Source organism: Alosa alosa, chromosome 2, assembly GCF_017589495.1.
Source record: "Alosa alosa isolate M-15738 ecotype Scorff River chromosome 2, AALO_Geno_1.1, whole genome shotgun sequence".
Classification (NCBI taxonomy): Eukaryota; Metazoa; Chordata; class Actinopteri; order Clupeiformes; family Clupeidae; genus Alosa; species Alosa alosa.
Window position 1 is genome coordinate 27,414,082 of NC_063190.1, and position 19,687 is coordinate 27,433,768.

The 19,687-nt window shown below is 43.9% G+C and overlaps 3 protein-coding genes across 12 annotated transcripts in view; all 3 read right to left on the bottom strand.

Moving 5' to 3' along the window:
- Positions 1–3: 3 nt before the first annotated feature.
- si:ch211-237l4.6 (uncharacterized protein LOC446130 homolog) lies at positions 4–3,352 on the bottom strand. 4 transcript variants are annotated; one of them, XM_048237831.1, is made up of 3 exons: positions 3,206–3,352; positions 1,242–1,348; positions 4–967 (listed from the first exon to the last, which is right to left on the bottom strand). In XM_048237831.1, the coding sequence occupies exons 2-3, from the start codon at positions 1,324–1,326 to the stop codon at positions 810–812; spliced, it is 243 nt and encodes an 80-aa protein (XP_048093788.1). In that variant the 5' UTR covers positions 1,327–1,348; positions 3,206–3,352; the 3' UTR covers positions 4–809. The 4 variants fall into 4 exon arrangements, with proteins under 4 accessions (XP_048093788.1, XP_048093786.1, XP_048093784.1 ...); XM_048237829.1 differs by lacking the exon at positions 3,206–3,352 and adding an exon at positions 2,384–2,519; XM_048237827.1 differs by lacking the exon at positions 3,206–3,352 and adding an exon at positions 1,742–2,320.
- Positions 3,353–3,693: 341 nt separating this feature from the next.
- Positions 3,694–8,306, bottom strand: tmem88a (transmembrane protein 88 a). The gene is made up of 3 exons (XM_048237832.1): positions 7,778–8,306; positions 6,161–6,564; positions 3,694–4,430 (listed from the first exon to the last, which is right to left on the bottom strand). The coding sequence occupies exons 2-3, from the start codon at positions 6,542–6,544 to the stop codon at positions 4,155–4,157; spliced, it is 660 nt and encodes a 219-aa protein (XP_048093789.1). The 5' UTR covers positions 6,545–6,564; positions 7,778–8,306; the 3' UTR covers positions 3,694–4,154.
- Positions 8,307–10,001: 1,695 nt separating this feature from the next.
- kdm6bb (lysine (K)-specific demethylase 6B, b) overlaps positions 10,002–19,687 on the bottom strand; it is a 49,934-nt gene continuing 40,248 nt past the window's right edge. For all 7 annotated transcript variants that reach the window (XM_048237839.1, XM_048237838.1, XM_048237834.1 and 4 more), the window contains 6 exons: positions 19,302–19,416; positions 18,722–18,909; positions 17,887–18,028; positions 17,225–17,351; positions 12,959–13,129; positions 10,002–11,832 (listed from right to left, as the gene is read on the bottom strand). In XM_048237839.1, the coding sequence (XP_048093796.1) occupies positions 11,809–11,832; positions 12,959–13,129; positions 17,225–17,351; positions 17,887–18,028; positions 18,722–18,909; positions 19,302–19,416 (767 nt within the window). In that variant the 3' untranslated portion in view covers positions 10,002–11,808. The remainder of the gene's footprint in view (positions 11,833–12,958; positions 13,130–17,224; positions 17,352–17,886; positions 18,029–18,721; positions 18,910–19,301; positions 19,417–19,687) is intronic.

Genomic DNA, 19,687 nt, shown 5'->3' on the forward strand with positions numbered 1-19,687 from the left:
ATATCAATGTTTTAGTCACAATTTTATTTATAAAAAAAGAACATCCAGCAAACAAATAGCCATTCTAGAACACAGTAGACACAATTATTGGGACTGATTAGCTTACAATGAAACTTAACTCACACATAGTAAGTAAGTTACATAAACAAGCATTTGCGCACGTATGCACTCACACACACACACACATTCACACACGCGCGCGCACACACACACACACACACACACACACACACACACACACACACACACACACACACACACACACACACACACACACACTCACAAGCACACATGAATAAATACATATAACTCCACTAGATACCTTCACAGAGACACAGGACAAGAAAGACAGGAGACAATGGACAAAATGCACTAAAGAGACACTAAAATGCACTTCAGGCTAATTTTTGTAAACACACTTCCTGCTTATTTTGCATTTACGTCATTTCTTTTTACTTGAAATCTCCATATCCACATGACATACCCAAAGCACCATCAACAACGTCACCTTCACATTTTGAAGCTCTCTACAGTCCTAACATACTTTTATCTCTATTTATCTCTAGGGGAGCAAGAAACACTGGAGTTTTTTTCTGCCCCAAATCACAGCTAGAACACAATTACACTATTCCTGATCCTCTGGACAGTTCCGATCATAAGGAGTACAAAAAAGCAAGCCCCATCAGATGAACCGCCGTCACGGAAAAAAGAGTGGGGCCATGTCACCGAGGGGCCACTGGGAAGGTCAGGGCACGGACGACTCACTGGGCACGGCTGTGCTGAAGGCTGCTGGGTGGGCGGGAGTCGGGCTAGTAGGTGGCGTCTATCACGTTGTCCATCTGGTGCCGGTAGCTGATCCGGGCCTTCTGGGAGAGGTAGACCCGGCGCACGCTACCGCTGCCACCTCCCTCACTGTCACACGCCCAGGAGGAGGAGGAGAACTCCGGCTTCACCTCCCCAGAGGGCACTGAAAGGAGGACAAGAAGGAGGAGAGGAGAGGAGTGAAAGGGAGAGGAGAGCAGAAGGGAGGAGGGGATGGAGGGGTTAGGAAAGAGATGGAGAGCAGAAAATGAAAAGGAAGATGAGAATCAATCACAACGAAGCAAACACACAAAAAGAACAAAAGAACAGGAGGTACAGTAATAATCAAATTTACTCAAATGTAGGCTATTTATTCCAACTAAACTGATTAGTCCACTATTGTCCAGTGAAACCTCTTTAAAAGATGGAGGACATCTTACCTGCTGAGGGTGGACAAAGTCTTCCTTTGCCGCGGCCTTTACCGTGGCGGTAGAAGGGAAAGCACTGTAAAACCTTCACTCCCATAACTGCAACTGTAGGGTCAGACCTGTTGGCAATGAGACAATAGCTGCAGGCATTAGCTGTTTTATCTTTGCACTACGCCTTATGTAACCTTTCATGAACAACACAGAGTTTATATGACACAAGAGCAGTGTTATATTGCACAAGCTTCATATGTCACATGAGATAAGTCTACATTCCAATGTATTCCCACTGGATACTGTATATCCCCACAGTATTTCACAATAATGCAACTATTGGTAAAAATAAGCATGCAGGTTCAAGTCCAGAGGGATGAAAAGCACGTACATGCTCTAAAAGTTGTGCAACAGGCGTATCATTCTCTTGCATTACTAATTAGACGAGTTCTTGAGTCGACACCTGATCCCCGTTGTCCTTTTTTGAGGCATGCAAGAGTCCAGCCTACTGCCACGCTTACCCGAATTGCCTATACTTTAACATCCCCTCTCCAAAAGGTTTGCAAACAGATTCAGCTCTAATGCAAAATCGAATCCAAAGGCAAATTCATCCTGAATTAAGGACATGCTTTCCTGACGGATTGACGAACTAGGGATGAAAGCCCTGTTTCAAGTGGTAAGCCGCACATTAAAAGCAACTACATCATTTTCTACGAAACAACGTTACGTAAACGCCCAGATAATCCAAGGGGAACTAGAGCACCATCCAGATCGTCCTCGGACAAGGATGACGCTGCCAAGCACAACAATCACCAGCCAAATCAGTATGTCATCGTTAAGATACCCAGTGTCTCCACCCATGTATAGCCCATTGCAATAATGTTTTCCATCATTTCCATCTACACAATTAACTTTACAATTAGAAACTCCTCTGATAATTAAAGAAATGGCAAGTGGCATTTCCTCATTTCATTTTATTTGTACAAGACTCGGAATTATTTTCAATTCAATTTCAATAAAACAAACATAAATTGAAGTTCTATTTTCTATCAGCAAACGTATTGGCAACTATGTATAGGCCACTCATAAAACATGATAATTCTAATATATTCTCACGCCTTCTCAGTTCCCCATTACCAAAGATATACAGAAGGTAAACTTACCTGCTTTATATTAAAATGCATCCAATGTATAGTGTCGCGCTGAATATACGCTTGGTTAGGATTGAAACAACTCATCCATTTGTTTTTTGTTTCTTTATGTTTGGAGATGGCTGCGCCGACGTTGTGAACCGAATGCATTCCCAGTGAATAAAGATGCGTTGCCTAGCCCCTGTCTGGTTTTTCCGTTACCCCGGTTGCGCGCTAACTCCACTGAGCGTGCGCGGAAAGCCATGGGAAATTTCCACAAGTCTTAAAATACCTAATCCTCACCGCGTGGCTCCGGGTCAAAACACCGACATTGTCTGCTCAACCACTCTTGCGTCTGCTGGACGCTTAATACTTTGGCAACAAAGGCCTGTCCTAATGCAGCCTCAGTCATTGAGGGAAAATAACGGGAACACATTTGTACCAGAGCTGTCAGCGTACAACAGATGTAAAACAGAAGTAGGATAGAAATGAACAGAATAGAGAGATAGAACATTTCAGCACGATTTCTCCATTATTCATGAGCATTTTGTCACTAAGACCTATGCTACTCCATTCATTTACATCATAGGCTATAGCTGGTGAATATATTGGCCTATGCGTAAAGATATAAATATGCAGCTGTTACATTCTACATTATTTTAGTATTGTGGGCAATTATCTTCAAATTAGCACATATCAGTGTATAACGAACTCAGTGGCGAAGCAAGCACTGTTTGGATTTAAACTAATCAACCTCTCAACTCGAAAGTAATCCAAAGAAATGTTTCTCGCAAAGTAGCCTGTCCGAAGTGTCCTAGGATTCCAAGGTAAACAGATCTATTAGGTAAGACTCACCTAATCAGAAGAGAATCGTGTGTGCATGGCCTACTGTCTGATTAACGAGCCATTCACATGAAAGGAGCATTGATCCCAAGGCCAATCAGATTAAAAGTGATTGTTCTAAACTGATGCCAGGTCAGTACAGTTCTTGGTAAGTAGGACCAATAAAGCTGCTGGCGCTGATCGTGCACCAGCGATCCTAACGGCACCACCCAGAGGGAAAAAACAGGAAGCGACTGTTTGATTAAAGGGTGCCTAGGAGTAGAATTAGCTTGCTGCTTTGTCTCCGTATCTTCATTACCTTATGCTAACAGTAAATAGGCTTCTCACACTCTGTAAAAACACATACACTTTATTTTGATGTCGGTAAATCAGACACACAGCTCATTTTAGTGTGCTCAGTTAATACTGAGAAAATGTATAAATATAGTTGGACACACAAAATGCTGAACAAAAATGAACCCTTCAGAAGTCACATCAAAAACACCAAGTAAAGGAGTGTGTTTCTCACATTCATTTCAGGGAGACAAAAATCTGTTTATTGAGTCTAGCAGAGTAGAAAAAACATGTATCTACAAAGTATAAAAATGTACACAAGAAAAATGCTCTAGTGTAAGGTAAGGTGTGTAATATTACATTTTCATTGTTATGTCTTGTCCTGTCTATCTGCATTACATGCATCCTGCTGTTCCTGAATGCACCCTTTCTGGTGGAGATTCAAATTCACCACCCTACCAATCAAGTCAGCGTACTGGATGACTAATATATCCACATCACTGGTCACTTCACCAACTCAATCCTGATCATTAATGTGTCCAGCACTCCATGAATGACTTTAACTGGAAGACTGGACTAAAAACCCCAAAACTCCACCTGTACGTGGGCCCCTGTCCAGCTCCAGGTCGACTCCGCCCACCTCCTCTCTCTCTCTCTCTCTCTCTCTCTCTCTCTCTCGTCCAGCGCCTTACACCCACACGCTGCCCTTGCCCTCGCGCTCGATGCCCTGCTCGGTGCAGCAGCTCAGGCCGCGGTGGTGCGAGGCGGGCAGGTTCTTGTAGACGGCGCGGCTGTAGGGGATGAAGCAGAGGCCCAGCTGCAGGTGGCGCGCCAGGCGGCAGTAGGCGGCCAGCGCCAGCACCAGGAGCGGCGTCAGCAGCAGGAAGCCCACCACCAGCAGCGCCACGCAGCCCTCGTCGTTCAGCAGGTCCGAGCAGTACACCGACGTGCCGTGGGGCTGCACCTGTGGAGCACCGAGAGCATGCAGGAGAAGAGGTGAGTTGGTTTTGTGTGTGTGTGTATGTGTGTGTGTGAGAGAGAGAGTTATGTGTGTGTGTATGTGGGTGTGTGTGTGTGTGTGTGTGTGTGTATGTGTGTGTGTGTGAGAGCTATGTGTGTGTGTGTGTGTGTGTGTGTGTGTGTGTGTGTGTGTGTGTGTGTGTGTGAGAGAGAGAGTTATGTGTGTGTGTATGTGAGTGTGTGTGTGTGTGTATGTGTGTGTGTGTGTGTGAGAGCGTTATGTGTGTGTGTATGTGAGTGTGTGTGTGTGTGTGTGTGTGTGAGAGAGAGAGTGTTGTGTGTGTGTGTGTGTGTGTGTGTGTGTGTGTGTGTGTGTGTGTGTGTGTGTGTGTGTGTGTGTGAGTGTGTGTTATGTGTGTGTGTGTGTGTGTGTGTGTAGAGGGTGCTGGAGAATGAACAGGTAAGGTTAAATGGTTGCCATTGTTAAGTATAGAGCTTTAGTCTACATGCATTTTGGAGGTCTCATAGATATCTGTTTAAAATTTCTCATGATAGATTTAGGAAGCAGGGATGGCATGTTTGTTCCCATTTTGTTCAGCACGCTGATGTGCTACAACTCAAAGTCATCTGTTTACAAGGTAGGCTGATATGAGAGGAGTGTTTTTCAGTGGTATGAAACGAGTGTTGTTCACCTATGGTTCAGCCTTATTTGGAATTCAGCATTGAGAATACACTCATCATGTCCTTAGGGTGGCTAACCTTTAACCTTCCCTGTTCATTCTCCAGCACCCTCTACACACACACACACACACACACACACACACACACACACACACACACACACACACACACATATACACACACTGGTGCTGCAGGAAGTCAGCCTGATCCCCTGTTCTTCCTGTTGCTCAGCGGGCAGGGAAGTAACCATAGCAATGCCAAGGTCAGGGTTCCATTTCCCATCAAGAGGCCACACACTGAGAGTACATATGCTATAAATTCATCAGTTGCTATGCTTTCAGCTGCTTTACAATCATTGGTTCACCATAAAGCCTTGCAGACATAGCCTTGCACACATGTTTGAGAGGAGCATACATAAAGTCCAATAATCCTGATGGTTTTTGTATGTCTTGCTCAGTCAAACAAATTGGGTGTCAGTACTCGGGGCTTGGTGTGTGTGATATGCATCATGTAAAGAGTTGAGGGGTTGCTTTGAAGCTATCCATGGAATGGGAGATAAATGAACAGGGGGAGGGGAGGAGGAGATTTAGGCAGAATCCTGGAGGAGTAGGCCTAGCTGTGCCAATAGAACTTTACATACACAAATACATGCTGTATGTACTCATGGACACGTCATGCATTCACCGTTTGGACATTACTGTAACATACACCAACAACACATGAGCAAAGACAATTTAGTTTGCTAAGTAATTATGCTAGTGCTCTCTCTCTCTCTCTTTCTCAAATCACACACACACACACACACACACACACATGATTTCCATACAGAGTTCTGCACACTAACACCATCAAAACCTACACACACACACGCTCACACACACACACACACACACAAATTCCATACACAGTTCTGCACACTAACACCACCAAACCTATACACACACACACACACACACACACATATATATATACATATATATTCCCTAACCCACACACCCATATCTTAATCCAGTTAGTCAGAGAAATGCCTGAGCCAGTGGCTCACTTCCTTACTGAGGAATGGCACAGGAAGCCGAACACGAGCATGACGAGGGCAGGCAGCAGGATGAGGCCGAACACGATGCTGGCCAGGATGCCGTTGATGGTGGCGATGATGAGGTTCTGCATGGTCACCAACACCGAGCACGCCCAGCAGTCCAGTGAGCCACGCAGCTCGAGCGGAACCTCGCCAGTGCCTGCTCCGCCACCACCGCTGCCAGCCAACGAGTAGGGGGGCGGCACCACCACATTGGCGGCGCCACCCCCGCCGCTTGCTGGCACTGTGCTGGACGAGACGGAGTTGGTGTGGTGGAGGCGGTTGTGTATGTGATCGCCGAGGTCCGAGTTGCCCATCTGGGTCAGCGACTTGTCCAGAGTCCCGTTTCGAGACAGACTCATGTTGGCTCCTCCTAAGTGTTCTGTTTCAAAAGAAGACATCACAGTTCAAGTTTAGTTTTTGAGGTCATATGGTCTTTAAAAAAGTGACACTTTCAGCAAAACACAAATGACCACCAGACTAGCTTGTTGTCCAGGTCAAACAGTAGCCTAATGTTGTTGTGTAACTGTCTTGGCAACTAGGTCTTTAACTTTTACGGACCTTTTATTTTTAGGGGAAAAGACAAAGCCTTGTGCAAACAAGAGCCATTTTGGCCTGATCTGAAGTGTTGAAAAGTGCGGAAAATAAACACAGATATCTAAAGTTACTGAGTGCTACAGGAAATGGACCCTTCTTGGACCCCAGCCACACACACACACTGCCTCCAGGATGACTAAAAAACACCAAACAATGAGTTGAGAAGCTGGAGCTTCAGGAAACTGTATGCTGACCCAAACACATTTCCCCTCCTGCCAGCCAGAGCGACATCTCCCCAAACATTGAACTTCCACCCTCCCCCTCCACCCCTTCAGTGGACGGCTGTGCTCTCAGATATTTCTCTGCGTCTCAGATGGTCGTAGGAAGATTACAGAGGGGTCCACAGGGCACCTGGGAGTCTGTGTGGCTCCATCCTGTGAGACCACGGGTCTGTTCTCAGACAACAGCCCCCAACCTGGCCTGCGCTCAAGACCAAATGTGACATCACTCGGCCAATAATAGGAGACACTATTGTTGTTTTTCGTAGAACTTAACAACTTTGCCTTAATCTCAAGAACACATCTTGGCCATACAATAGGTGCGTCCATGGGACCAGTTGAGTCACAAATGTTTCATCACGTGGCCCTTTTGATTTTGCTTATGGCTGAAACATCTGTGTGCTTACGGATCCCCCTCTTCCTGGCTGGCATTGTAACGGTTTCAGCTCCTCGTGTAACATCAGTCAATATTTTGGAAGATGAGGAAATAAAGTTGCTCATAGTGCCTACCTATATTATACCTCTTCGAGGGCCTTTTAAATAGTTCCTTCAGTGAAGGACTATTTAAATGGTTAATATACTATTCATCTACAACTATTTAGAAATGAATGGCACTCTCTAATAAATATAATATGTCTGCCTCTTTTTTCACAGCCATAGATTTGACCCTGTTTTTAAAGTGGTAAGAGTAGCTACTCTAAGTTATCTTCATGCAACAAGAAGCTGAAATTAGTGTTTAGTAAAATAATTATTAATATTGATTGCTGCTCCTTCACTCACCGTAATGATGGGGATCACTTGGGTCGTCTCTTTGTTGTTCACGGTACTTCTCTTCTCACGGTCAACACTCGGAGTGAAAGTTGCCTCCTGTAGCTCCTTCCTTGACCAAACCTGTGAGGTGGTTGAACAGTCCTTGTAGAAGAGTCAATGTTATTTGTCCAGTCAGTACCTTCTGTATTACTAATCCGTTAGCAGTTCCTTTTTTGTTGTGCCCCTGTTTCTTGGTAGCTGCAGATGCTTGTAGATGTTTATTTGCTGGTGTTCAGGTGGACCAGAAGTGTGATGTGTTGCTCCTTACTGCACGCGCCCACTAATGTGACTGAGTGAAAGGAACTCTTCCCTTTCTTCCTCTCTCTCTCTTCTGACTTAGTCTTTCCTTCCTCTCACAGAGGTTCTGTCCACCCTCCTGTTTCTCTGCCTGCCCACCTCACTCACTGTTGTGTGTGTGTGTAAAGGGGGCAGTTGTGGTATTTGGGGAGCGAGGGGCAGGCGGCTGGCAGTGTGGAGGGAGGTGTCATCTGGGAGGGGATTCTCGGATAAGTGCAGGGGAGTTTGGTGCAAACGGGGTGGGGCGGGGAGTTACTTCTCAGGTTGAGTGTCTGGACTTTCTAATCTTGACTTTCTACTGGCGTTCAGAGGGTCCGGTACCCGCCAAGGTCAATTGTTTAAGTGATTATCTTTTATAGTTTTATATGGTACTGTATATACATATATATCACATAGCATATATGATATATATAGCAACAGTCTTTAATGTTTATGATCAGTAAACTGTTCATTTCAGAGATAAAAGTGAATCTAAGCTGACACAATGACATAATGCATAAAAACAATCTAACTTCCTCATAAGTGTAGCGCTGCTACTCTAATGCTGGCCTAATGGAGTGTCCAGCCAGCAAATTACGTAACAGACATTCTTATATCACACCCATGGACATATCTGCCCACACATTCCTGCAGCTGTAATGTAGGGAGTTAGCAGGGGGAGATAAGGCACCCTGGCCCCGTGCTGGGGGTGGGGGGGGTGCAGGGTACCCAATGAGACAAGAACCATGTAACTCTGTCTGCTAGGGGGTCCCGGGGGAGAACTGGCTGGCCACTCCACCACGAAGCAAAATAAACAGTGAGAGTAAAAATTCTAAGTCACCTGGAAATCAGTGTCTGGTCACACATGTTTGCATGTGATTTCTTTTCCATCTTACATCGCAATCCCCCCACCCAGAAAACACCCCTTAGTTTGATGTGTGATGAGTTTTTGGAGGGCACCCCGGGGAAAAGCATGCATCAATGTCTGTGATATGATTGCTTAACCCCAGGAGAGGACAAGGGAGCTGCAGGACGAGCCTCTGGGGGAGAAAGGCTGATAATGGCTGATGGTGGCAGAGATGGAGGACTCCTTTAATTTGGGCCAGCCGAGTTAGAGAGAGAGAGAAAGAGAGAGAGAGATGGGGGGGATGGGAGATGTCTGTCTGGCCAGGGTCCATCTGGTCAGTGTCGGATTTGAGCCTGGCAGCCAACGAGGTGGGGCCGTGCTGGACAAGAAACAGAACACAGGGTTCTGATTGTGAGGGGTGAAAGAGGAGAGAAAGGGATGAGAATTATGAGCCCTCAGAGAAAGATAGACGAAGAGAGGGAGGGAGAGACGGGATCCCACTGGTGATAAGAGCCCAGGTGGGGTTTGAGTTCAAAGAGGGGGCTAAATGATTTCTTCCCCCCTCACTCTCCAGTATCAGTGTCTGTTGATGTTTACTTTCTTGCTGTTTATTTTCTCGTGCCGTTTGAGGATGGGGGCAGACTGCGGAGCCGGGGAGCACAAGAGGGCACCAGGGAGAAATGGATGAAAGAGAGAAATGAAAAGATTAAAAAATATGCCGGAGAGAGAGGGCGGGAAGAGTATGTGGACAGAGAAAAGAGTGCAGAAGGGATATCCTGAGCGAATCACGGTGAAGGAAGGCCAGCTTTCCTGTCCTCGGAGCCAGGATATCCGCGGTCCGAACCGTCGGCTAAAGACATGTGTCTCTTATATGTCCCACCCCCCCACTATAAACCCCCCTACTCCTGGTTTCTAAGTCGTGCCAGGCTTTGGTTTAAGAGGAAATAATTGTCTTGAAAGAGAAAAACAACATCCATTGAAGTCCAAAGCCTATTGCCCCTAATTGGCAGGGAGATAAATGGGTATGATTTGTAATCAGTTATGTATACAGCCTGAACAAACAGACATGGATCTATCAAAATGTTTTTATTTATTTTTTCATGTAATCAATAATCAAAACCACAGAGTGTTTAAGACAGGTCTGGCTCAGTTTGTCTTCTTGTGTGATTAGATTTATGTAGATCAGTACAGCATAAATAAGGAGTAAGGAAGATTAATGCTACCTTGGAAAAAAAAAACAAAGAAAATATTTATGAAGAGACAACAGACACAAAATCTTTGCCTCAATACACATGTCCATTTTTTTTATCTCTTGTGTGTTTATATAATAATAATCATTATTATTACAACAATATGATAATTCTCAGAATAGTAAAGCACGTTACAATTATGTGAAAGTTCAAAAGGAGGAGAATCAAATCTGAAGTCGTCTGTTACAGTACAAAGACATTCCATTCATAAATGAGCACTGACTCCGCTTCTAAGCACCAACCAGTAGAGAGTGAGATATAGTTCTTCTCTTTAATCTATAGATCATGTACATGTCACTGTAGGGCAGAGAGGGGGATGGAGCACCATTTAAAATCAGACTTCCCCCTCTTCAGCCTCTGAGCAAAGACAGGGACGATATAAAACTTAAAAAATCTGGCAATCCCGTATTTAAAAAAGGAGCACCACTGATGTTTAATAAATACATACAGCAAACACACAAAGAAACTAACTAACAAACAAAACCCTGAAATAAATAGACACACAATTTAGATTTTCAAACACAAAGGAAAAATACTGTGAAAAGAGAGACTAACAAAATGAAACTAAATTAAACAGCACCATTTTGATACTTAAAAGCATTGTAATTACAAATGTGTGACAATCTCTGTTGAAGCAGGAATGGGATTATACAAAAAGATCCACAGTACACACACACACATGGATTCTTTACACAAATGAAACTAAATCGGCCTTCAAGCAAACCCGTATCGTATCTTTTGAGAACTCGGAGAAACATAGATATATATTTCATTTTTTAAATTCTTAATGCTTTAGAAAAAAACTTCACTGTTCAGTTGTTTTTTTTTAAATCACCTTTTATCTAAATACAAGTCACAAGGCCAAAATGGTGTAATAACTCTAGGCTGTTAGAAATAAGTCTATACCATAACAATAAGAATAAATAAAAACATCAAATCAAAATAGCACCCAATGAAGAATATTAAAAATCAAGGACAAAAAACAGAATGAAAAGAGCTTCATCACACTATGAAAGGAATCATCAAAAAGAATCTGAGCTATGCCATAGAGATCAACTGATTCCCTTGATGTAACGCTAGCAAAAACACAGCTGCCTCGCCTTACTCACAGACACACAAGAACCCGACCGGCCATGATTCTGTCAGATTTGCATAAGAGTAACTCATAGAATAAAGTAGTACCTGAATAAATGCACGTGTTCAGCCACTTGTTACATTTTTGTTTGTTTAGTTTAGTTTTTTGACACCTGACACCTCGTGTAAATCACAGCAGTTTCCATTTGAAGTTTAAAATGACCTGATATGAAATTCCGACACAAATTCACATTTTTCTGTCCGAGTCCGGTATGCTTTGCCGAGAGCAGGAATCTCTTGTCGTCCCCTTTATGACCTTGATTGTGTCTGATCAAGTAGCTGATAGATGGGAGATGGGAAGACAATGGGGCTGAGGGTATCGTCTACCAAAGCTGTGCTGTTATGTAAACAATACGTGTAAACGTGCGTGTTTGTTTCGTTTTTGACTTGTTGCCCACGGAGACAGAACAGTAGTGGTTGTTGAGGGAGCAAGTGTCAGAGCTGGAAGGATTTGGCTATGGCTGCTTATGGGGCGCTCAAAAAAGGCCCAGATTTCACTTGGAGCAAGGTAAGGGAGCCTGACACACACACACACAAACACACACACACACAGAAAGAAGCAGGAAGAGAGCATACATTAATTTCATTCCAGTAAATGTGGTCAACAGAATATGTGTTCATTCTATCCTATCCAATCCTAAGGTCAGCATCCATAGGTCTGTTTCCTTTCCCTTTATTGTTGTTGTTTACATGGCCAGTGGAAATAAACCTTTGTTGCGTGTGTCTTCACCATGCTGAAGCTGTTGTAGATGGTTGTGTGTGTGTGTGTTTGTGTGTGTTTGTCTTACCACACTGAAGCTGTGTCGTGTGTGTTTATGTATGTGTGTGTGTGTGTGTGCGCGCACATGTGTTTGTATGTGTTCTGTGTGTTCTCTGTGTGTGTGTGTGTGTGTGTGTGTGTGTGTGTGTGTGTAAGTGCGCACACATGTTTGTCGGTGTGGGTGTGTATTAGGGCTGCAACAATTAATCGATTTAACTATTTAATTGATGGCCAACTATTTTGGTAATCAATTAATCAGTTTGTAATTTTTTAATGAAAATACATCAACATCTCTGATTGTAGATTCTTAAACTTGAATATTTTCCGCTTTACTTACTCCTTTATGATAGTGCACTAAATATCTTTGGTGTGTGGACAAAACAAGGCATTTGAAGACATAATCTTGGGCTTTGGAAAACAATGATTTTTTCACCCTTTTAAAGCATTTTATCGGTGAAACAACTAATCGATTAATTGAGAAAATAATCGACAGATTAATCGACTAGGTTACACTTTACTTGACAGTGTCGACATAAGAGTGACATGACACTGTCATGAACGTGTCATAAACAAGTCATAAACGTTGACATAAAACGTATGACATAACACTTCTGTTATTAAGTGACATTCGGTTTTTGTCATAACAACTTAGGGTTAAGATTAGGGTTAGGGTTAGGTTTAGAGTTATGGTTAGGGTTAGGGTTGGGGTTAGGATTAGTGTTAGAGGTTAGGATTAGGGTTAGGGTTCATGTGTCATGACAGTGTCATGTGTTCATGATAGTGTCATGTCACTCTTATGTCGATACTGTCAAGTAAAGTGTTACCATCGACTATGAAACTAATCATTAGTTGCAGCCTTATTGCATACAGTATGTATGTCTCACCACGGTGAAGCTGTCATAGATGGTCATGAGCTCGTCGATGCGGTACTGCTCCAGGATGACCACCCCAGCCAAGCTGGGGCTCCGCTGGCGGGCGCAGTCCTCACAGTGCACCACATACGTCTTCCTGTTGCTGCTCTCGCTCGTCACAAACAACAGGTTGAACACCTCCAACTGCACACACACACACACACACAACACATGGTCACACACCCCGTAAACCAGTCTGAGTACAATAGACATCAGCAAGGGTGTAGTGGGCGTTGGACACGGAGGAACCCGTCGCCCTACTTCTTGGAGCATTGTTTTGAGCATTTTAAAGGCTGTGTTGCAGGGTTCATTTTCCAACGAATTTGCACAATTTGCTTGTTGGTAATAAACATTTAAACTGTTATCCATTGTATTCGAAGTATCCCGAGGTCTTTATGTGGTCAGATAGAGAGTCCAGAATGAATTTCATCAAGCCAGTACCTTTCCGTAGGAGTCGATTGCCGACTGTGGAGTAACATGCTCTGGAAATTCACAATTTTGTCGCCGTTTAAAAAAAAAAAAAAAAGAAAACATAGTCCAGTATTTATTTTGAAATTGAAATGAAGTTGTATGCAACAGCAAACCCTAGCTTACTAACAGGTTGTAATTTTGAAATGTCACATGACGTGATGTCGTGCAACGACGTGATGCAATCGACTCCTACGGACTTTCCCCTAAAGATGCCAGCTGCAGCAGCAACATTTCCGGAAAGGTACTGGCTTGATGAAGTTCATTCTGGACTCTCTATCCGACCACATAAAGACCTCGGGATACTTCGGTTTGGCTTTAGGGACCCTCTACTCACTACCACGTAAGTGTAATGTTGGTTGGAACTGTAGAAGAGGTATAAAAATAGCCTTTTGTAGCGGCGAAAAGACATGCCCTGGTCACTTGCAGGCTAACGAGTTTTGACTAAAAACGGTAAAATCGAACTTTCTCAAAACACATCCGAATGACATGATTTTGATGTCAACTCAACGTATGTACTCCCAATCATCCGTAAATTGATCTAAAGTGCATTTTACTCCGGATAATTCCTTTAATTACTGTCCTATATAGGTTGTCCTATGACTTAAAGTAAAGTAACTTAATGAAGTGTTGGTGCTTTAAGTGCTTCACTGAGCTGAAATTTAAACTTAAAACATCTCATGATGAATTAAATAAAAATAACAGTGAGTAAATTAACAGTGCACGTCTTTTAAGGGCTTCAAACTGCACATCTCATGGCTCAATGTCTTACATACTATCCTTCATGATCTTTAGGCCTTGGCTAAACCAGCTCTCCATGCTAGCATCTTCCATAAAAAAATGTATTTGAGCACAATTTAAAGAGATGTTCCAAGTAGCCTGGGGGATTTTTATGTGATTTTGCAATGATGATTGCAATAATCATTTGACAGTCCCACAATGCAATTTACTTTTTAATTTTAGTATTTTTAAATTTTCAATAAGAACATCACTATGGTTAATGCAGTAACGAAATGGTAGGCCTATTATTATAGTCTATTGCAATGACTTGCCATGCTCGATCTAAATGTGTCCATTCAATTCCAAAGCGATATTCGGTTTGCGCCCAATACCGGATTAAATTGATTGATGCCATCAGAATGAGTTTACACAACTCGCGCGCAAAACGAATATTGCTGCTGAAAACCAGGTTACTCCCTGCATGTAACTGCGGTCAATGACACACTCCTTTTCGACGATATCTGTATCTCTGTCGTTCGCGAAGGCCTTGTATGCATTGTTCGCAATTTTTTTAAGACGTCTTTTCATCTGCAATGACTCCTATAAATTTGCCGCAAGTGTCATTCCTGTACGTCGGGTTTACGTTCAAACTATTTTTCTGGTGAATAATTATTTCGACTGAACTTGGTGAAGGGAAGTTTCACTAGGCCTATCGTAGGCAACGATAAACTTGATCATCATCTCGGGCTCATCTGATCGGTTTGCTGCTGCCAGCTGCCGAAAGGCAGTGGGGAGAGGGTACATTTATCTTGGCCTATGTGACCACACTGTAATGCAACTACATCCACTCTGTTTATCTGACGGGTCTCTGACCTCTCTCTCTCTCTGCAGCACACGCATTTTAAAATTTACACACAGGCACTGGGCCACGGCCAATCAGAGGGGAGGTCCCGCCCTTCACTATCTGTGATTTGTTTAAACCACGGTCGCACCGGTGCGACCTCCGATTTTTTTTAGTCGCACTTTTGAAAAATTAGGTTGCATATGCGACCAAATTGGTCGCACTCTGGAGCCCTGTCATAGGGTAGCTGTGATATAAATGCTGTGACGAAATTCGAAGTGTAAATATACAAACTTTATGTTGAAAGTGTAACCGCGATGTCCATTGGAATGCATTGAAATGAATGAAGTGCAGATCATGTAGCCCCCAACGTGACGTCATCACCGAAATGGGTAAAAAAATCCCGCTAATACTAAAAACGACAAAAACTGGCATTTAACACCATTTGGAGACATTTTTAAAAATGATATACATATATTGAGTGCTTTATGTACCCATTAATCAACAGTGGTGGTTAACCTGCAACACAGGCTTTAATAAGCATTTATTAATATAACAAGTGTTGTTACCAGTGGTAACAACGCATCACGCAAACGTCTCCAATTAGGCCTCTTTGTCCTAAAATTCGTTACAAGAATGATCGTCATGCTGTAGCACTCCACCATGCGTAAAGACATTAAAAACTACACAGCTCGTCGTTCCGCGTTACCCGAAAGTAGCTAGAAAGTGGCTAGAAAACCATAGATTATACAACTACCTGTATCCGAATCTAGCAAGCACCTTCATGGCCCTTCGTTTGTGTTTTGCAGAAAGCAGGTAGGCTAATCCAGTGGTCAAAATGACACGATAAGCATGTGTGAGTAATACGAGTGATTTTTATCGAGGGAGCTCCAATATAAGTGATAAGGCTATTTAACCATAAGTAATGACCCAATGGTGAACCTGAACAACTTTAGGAAAAACTTACGATTGGTGCAGCTACTTTCATCCAAACAAAAACTTTTCAAATGACTGGCACTTGCCTGCCCAGTGTTCTTTATGTTATTTTACGTGTGGTAATGAATGAAGCCATGCCGCGGCATGTTATGCGTCAAGGAGATCAGACTACGCTAGATTAGGCTACATACTGTAGGCTACTCTACATTATGGTTTGTCTGTTTATTGTATGATACAACAAAATAAAAAGCTACAGACCATATTCATAGACTTTGGTGGAAAAGTTTAGTTTGGGTGAAGACATTAGGATACATTTTGAAGCTAATCCATGCCCTTTAATTGTTTTTTTTTAAAATTCGGTTTCATGTTCACGAAAGCTGGTAACAATTTGGCCTTGGCCTTACGCACCGATGTATGTGGAGGTGCGAGTGTGACAGTTTTTGCAATGACGTCACAAAAATAGCGTCCCCCCACTTTAAAAATCCCCACTACACCACTGGACATGAGGGTTTTGAATGATAAAAGTAAACTACAAGTACAGATTGATATGATCTGAGGAATTTAAATCCTCCTCCTGTGATCTGTTCAACTATAAAGACATCACCATCTACTTTTATTTTGTGAATCACCTTACAGCATCTACTCATATAAATAAACCGGGCCGGGCTACACCGGGTGTGCAATTGAAGCGCTCTGCTTGCGGAGCGTAAAAATAGTTTTAGAAGACTGGTTTATTTTTTTCCGAATGTACGCGCCGCTTTCGTGCCTGGTGTAGCCCGTTCCATTGATTATAGTGGAAGCTAGTTGTTGCAGCATATGCTCCATGGGTCGCACACATCAGTTACGTGCCTTGTGTAGCCTGCCTGTAAGAAGGGATGCCAAGGGCTCAATGGTGTTTTAAGCCCCCCACCGTCGACTTCAAGGCAGCGCTGCGACCGTTGACTTCAAGGCACCTAACCCTTAACCCTTAAAGGTGTAGGTTTTTGAACATTCTAAGTTCCGCAACAATTGAAGGTTCTAAAATTCTATGTTGAATTCAATGAACCCAGATATTCTTTAGAACGTTCATTTCTCAAGCCCCCACCGTCGACTTCAAGGCAGCGCTGCGACCGTTGACTTCAAGGCACCTGACCCTTAACCCTTAACCCTAGCCCAACTCTGGTGCCTCCAATGCATCGCTGCCTGGAAGATGACGTTGGGGGCTTAAAACACCGACAAAGATGCCAAGGACTACAATATGCAACAAGGTCAGGGATTGCTGTAGAGAGACTCACGTCACACTCGTTGCAGTAGTAGGCGGGCTCGTCCTTCACGCGGCTCTGGTAGGAGATCTTTTTGCCCAAGGCGAGCAGCTGGTCTCGCAGAATCTGGATCTGCTTCATAGACTGAAGGAGGCAATGCCTGGGACAACAACAGGCCACACGGGACAGAGTGAGACACGCGCAGGCCAGGAGAGTGGGAGAGGACACAAGAAGACATTTTAGGCCACACCGCAAAGCGAATGCAGAAGTGCCGTTCACCCTGTTACGAGTTGATGAACCACTGAAACGATTTTGGAAACATTTATTTTAAGGTACAAAAAACTCTTAAGTGTAGCTTTAATGTGCGTCGGTGTCGTTCACACATATGACCGCATAATGTCTGCATGTTAGCATCATATCTGTTGACCTTGACAAAGCTCTGCATATACTGTACTGCGGAGGACGTGTCTGAAAGCAGCCATAGACACACACACACTAAATCAGTCACTCATGCTAACATTATTGCATCATAACACTTCCAATCTAATACCTAATATTTACTTATTATGAGCATTCTGAAAAACACACACACACACACACACACACACACACACACACACACACACACACACACACACACACACACACACACACAGGGCTCACACACACACACAATCAGATTGATGGATACTCACTTGACCATTTTGTGCGTGTCTGGGTCTGTTATTTTGATTGTGCGGGCCACATTCCAGGACACGTGGATCATGGGAACAATGGACTTGACCTTTTTGATCTCGTTCCACTCGAAGCGCTCCAGGGCCAGCTGGTATTGGTACGCTGGGAGAGAGACACACACACCAGAGGCAGGGAGAGTTGGTCGCAGAGGGCATCCATATCCCTGTCCATAATCTCCACACTGGACGCTAGGCAGCAGAGCTGCAGGATTAAACTAGCCCTTGCAAGGAGGTCTGGTGCTAAAACACTCTTTGGGGACTGACATTTACTACCAGACTGTTCTGACCTACTTTCTGGAGTGCCTCTAGGTTTAAAGAATGATGTTAGTGACTCTTTTAAAAGTGACTCTTTTAAAAGGTATGAAGTGGTTCCTTTGCTGTAAATTAAAGAGGCGAAGTGCTTAGCGGAGCCTGCTGATGTTTGGTTTTTGCGGCTGGAGAGTAAATGTGATTTATGGCGAGCCTGCGTGCACCGCTTCCGTGACCTCCCCAGTAATTACTGAGCACGAGGGAATGGAGGAAGTGACTAACATGAAAGTCTTCTTATCGAGATTATGATGCAGAGATAACAAGCTGGCTGACAGAGCATCCTAATACCCCCCAGCCCACCCCCGTGTCAACACATACCGTGTCAACACACTCTTGCCCACATACACACACACACACACACACACACACACACACACACACACACACACACACACACACACACACCACATCACATACACATTCAGTCTCTCAAAGTTCTTCGCTTCAGTCATCAGTGACCCCTTCTGGCTAATGCCTGGTCACTCACAGTTCAGCGGGCCGACGTTCCAGGCAATGTTGTTGCACCAGCCCACGGCCTGCACCCAGTGGACGGTTCCGGCGTTGATCCACACCAGGTCTCCGGGCCGTTGGATGAAGCGGTACACGGGGATGTTGGACCGGTACAGGTCCTCCAGCACTGGCCACCAGGAGCCGGTCAGGTAGTCCACACCATGCCTGTTGGAGAGGGAGGCGGGGATATTAACCCAAATAGAACATAATCAATAGCAACAACCAGTTCTACCACTTACCACCACTTCTACCACTCACTTCAATTACAACCACTACAACCACTAAAATTACCAATAGGATTAGATCAACAGTCAATAAGTACAGAGTATATTGTTGTTGTTGTTGTTGTGGTGGTGGTGTACTTGGTACTGTAATTAACAGTATTATTACAAATTACAATATTATTATAAACAGTACTATTACAAGGTTACTGTGATATAATAAGCTAATGAGAAAGTTTGTTCTGACATGTTCAATTGGAATAAATTATTGAACTGCATGTTACATCAACAGTCGCCTACAGCGAGATGAGTGACATAACTAATGAAGCTGCTTACTTCTCACAGAAGTCATTGATGGCCTCCCAGTAGTGTTCATGGACAGCGAACCACTCGCAGTCTCCAGGGCCGATGTTGATGTTCACGGAACAGAAGTTGTTGTTCTCCTGGTGACCTGAGAGGACACAACTACACCTTCACCCACACATGTCACACACACACCCACCCACGTCTACACCTTCACCCACACATGTCACACACACACCCACCCACGCACGTCTACACCTTCACCCACACATGTCACACACACACCCACCCACGACTACACCTTCACACACACAGTCACACACACACACCCACCGACTACACCTTCACCCACACATGTCACACACACACACCCACGACTACACCTTCACCCACACATGTCACACACCCCACGACTACAC

Coding starts and splice junctions, on each gene's coding strand:
- si:ch211-237l4.6 (XM_048237827.1), bottom strand. CDS start 1,764: ATGTTAAAGTATAGGCAATTCGG. Junction 1,349..1,741: donor TTAAAGTATAGGCAATTCGG/GTAAGCGTGGCA, acceptor CATTGCCAACAG/GTCTGACCCTACAGTTGCAG. Junction 968..1,241: donor ACTTTGTCCACCCTCAGCAG/GTAAGATGTCCT, acceptor TCCTCCTTTCAG/TGCCCTCTGGGGAGGTGAAG.
- tmem88a (XM_048237832.1), bottom strand. CDS start 6,544: ATGAGTCTGTCTCGAAACGGGACTCTGGACAAGTCGCTGACCCAGATG. Junction 4,431..6,160: donor GCTTCCTGTGCCATTCCTCA/GTAAGGAAGTGA, acceptor GGTGCTCCACAG/GTGCAGCCCCACGGCACGTC.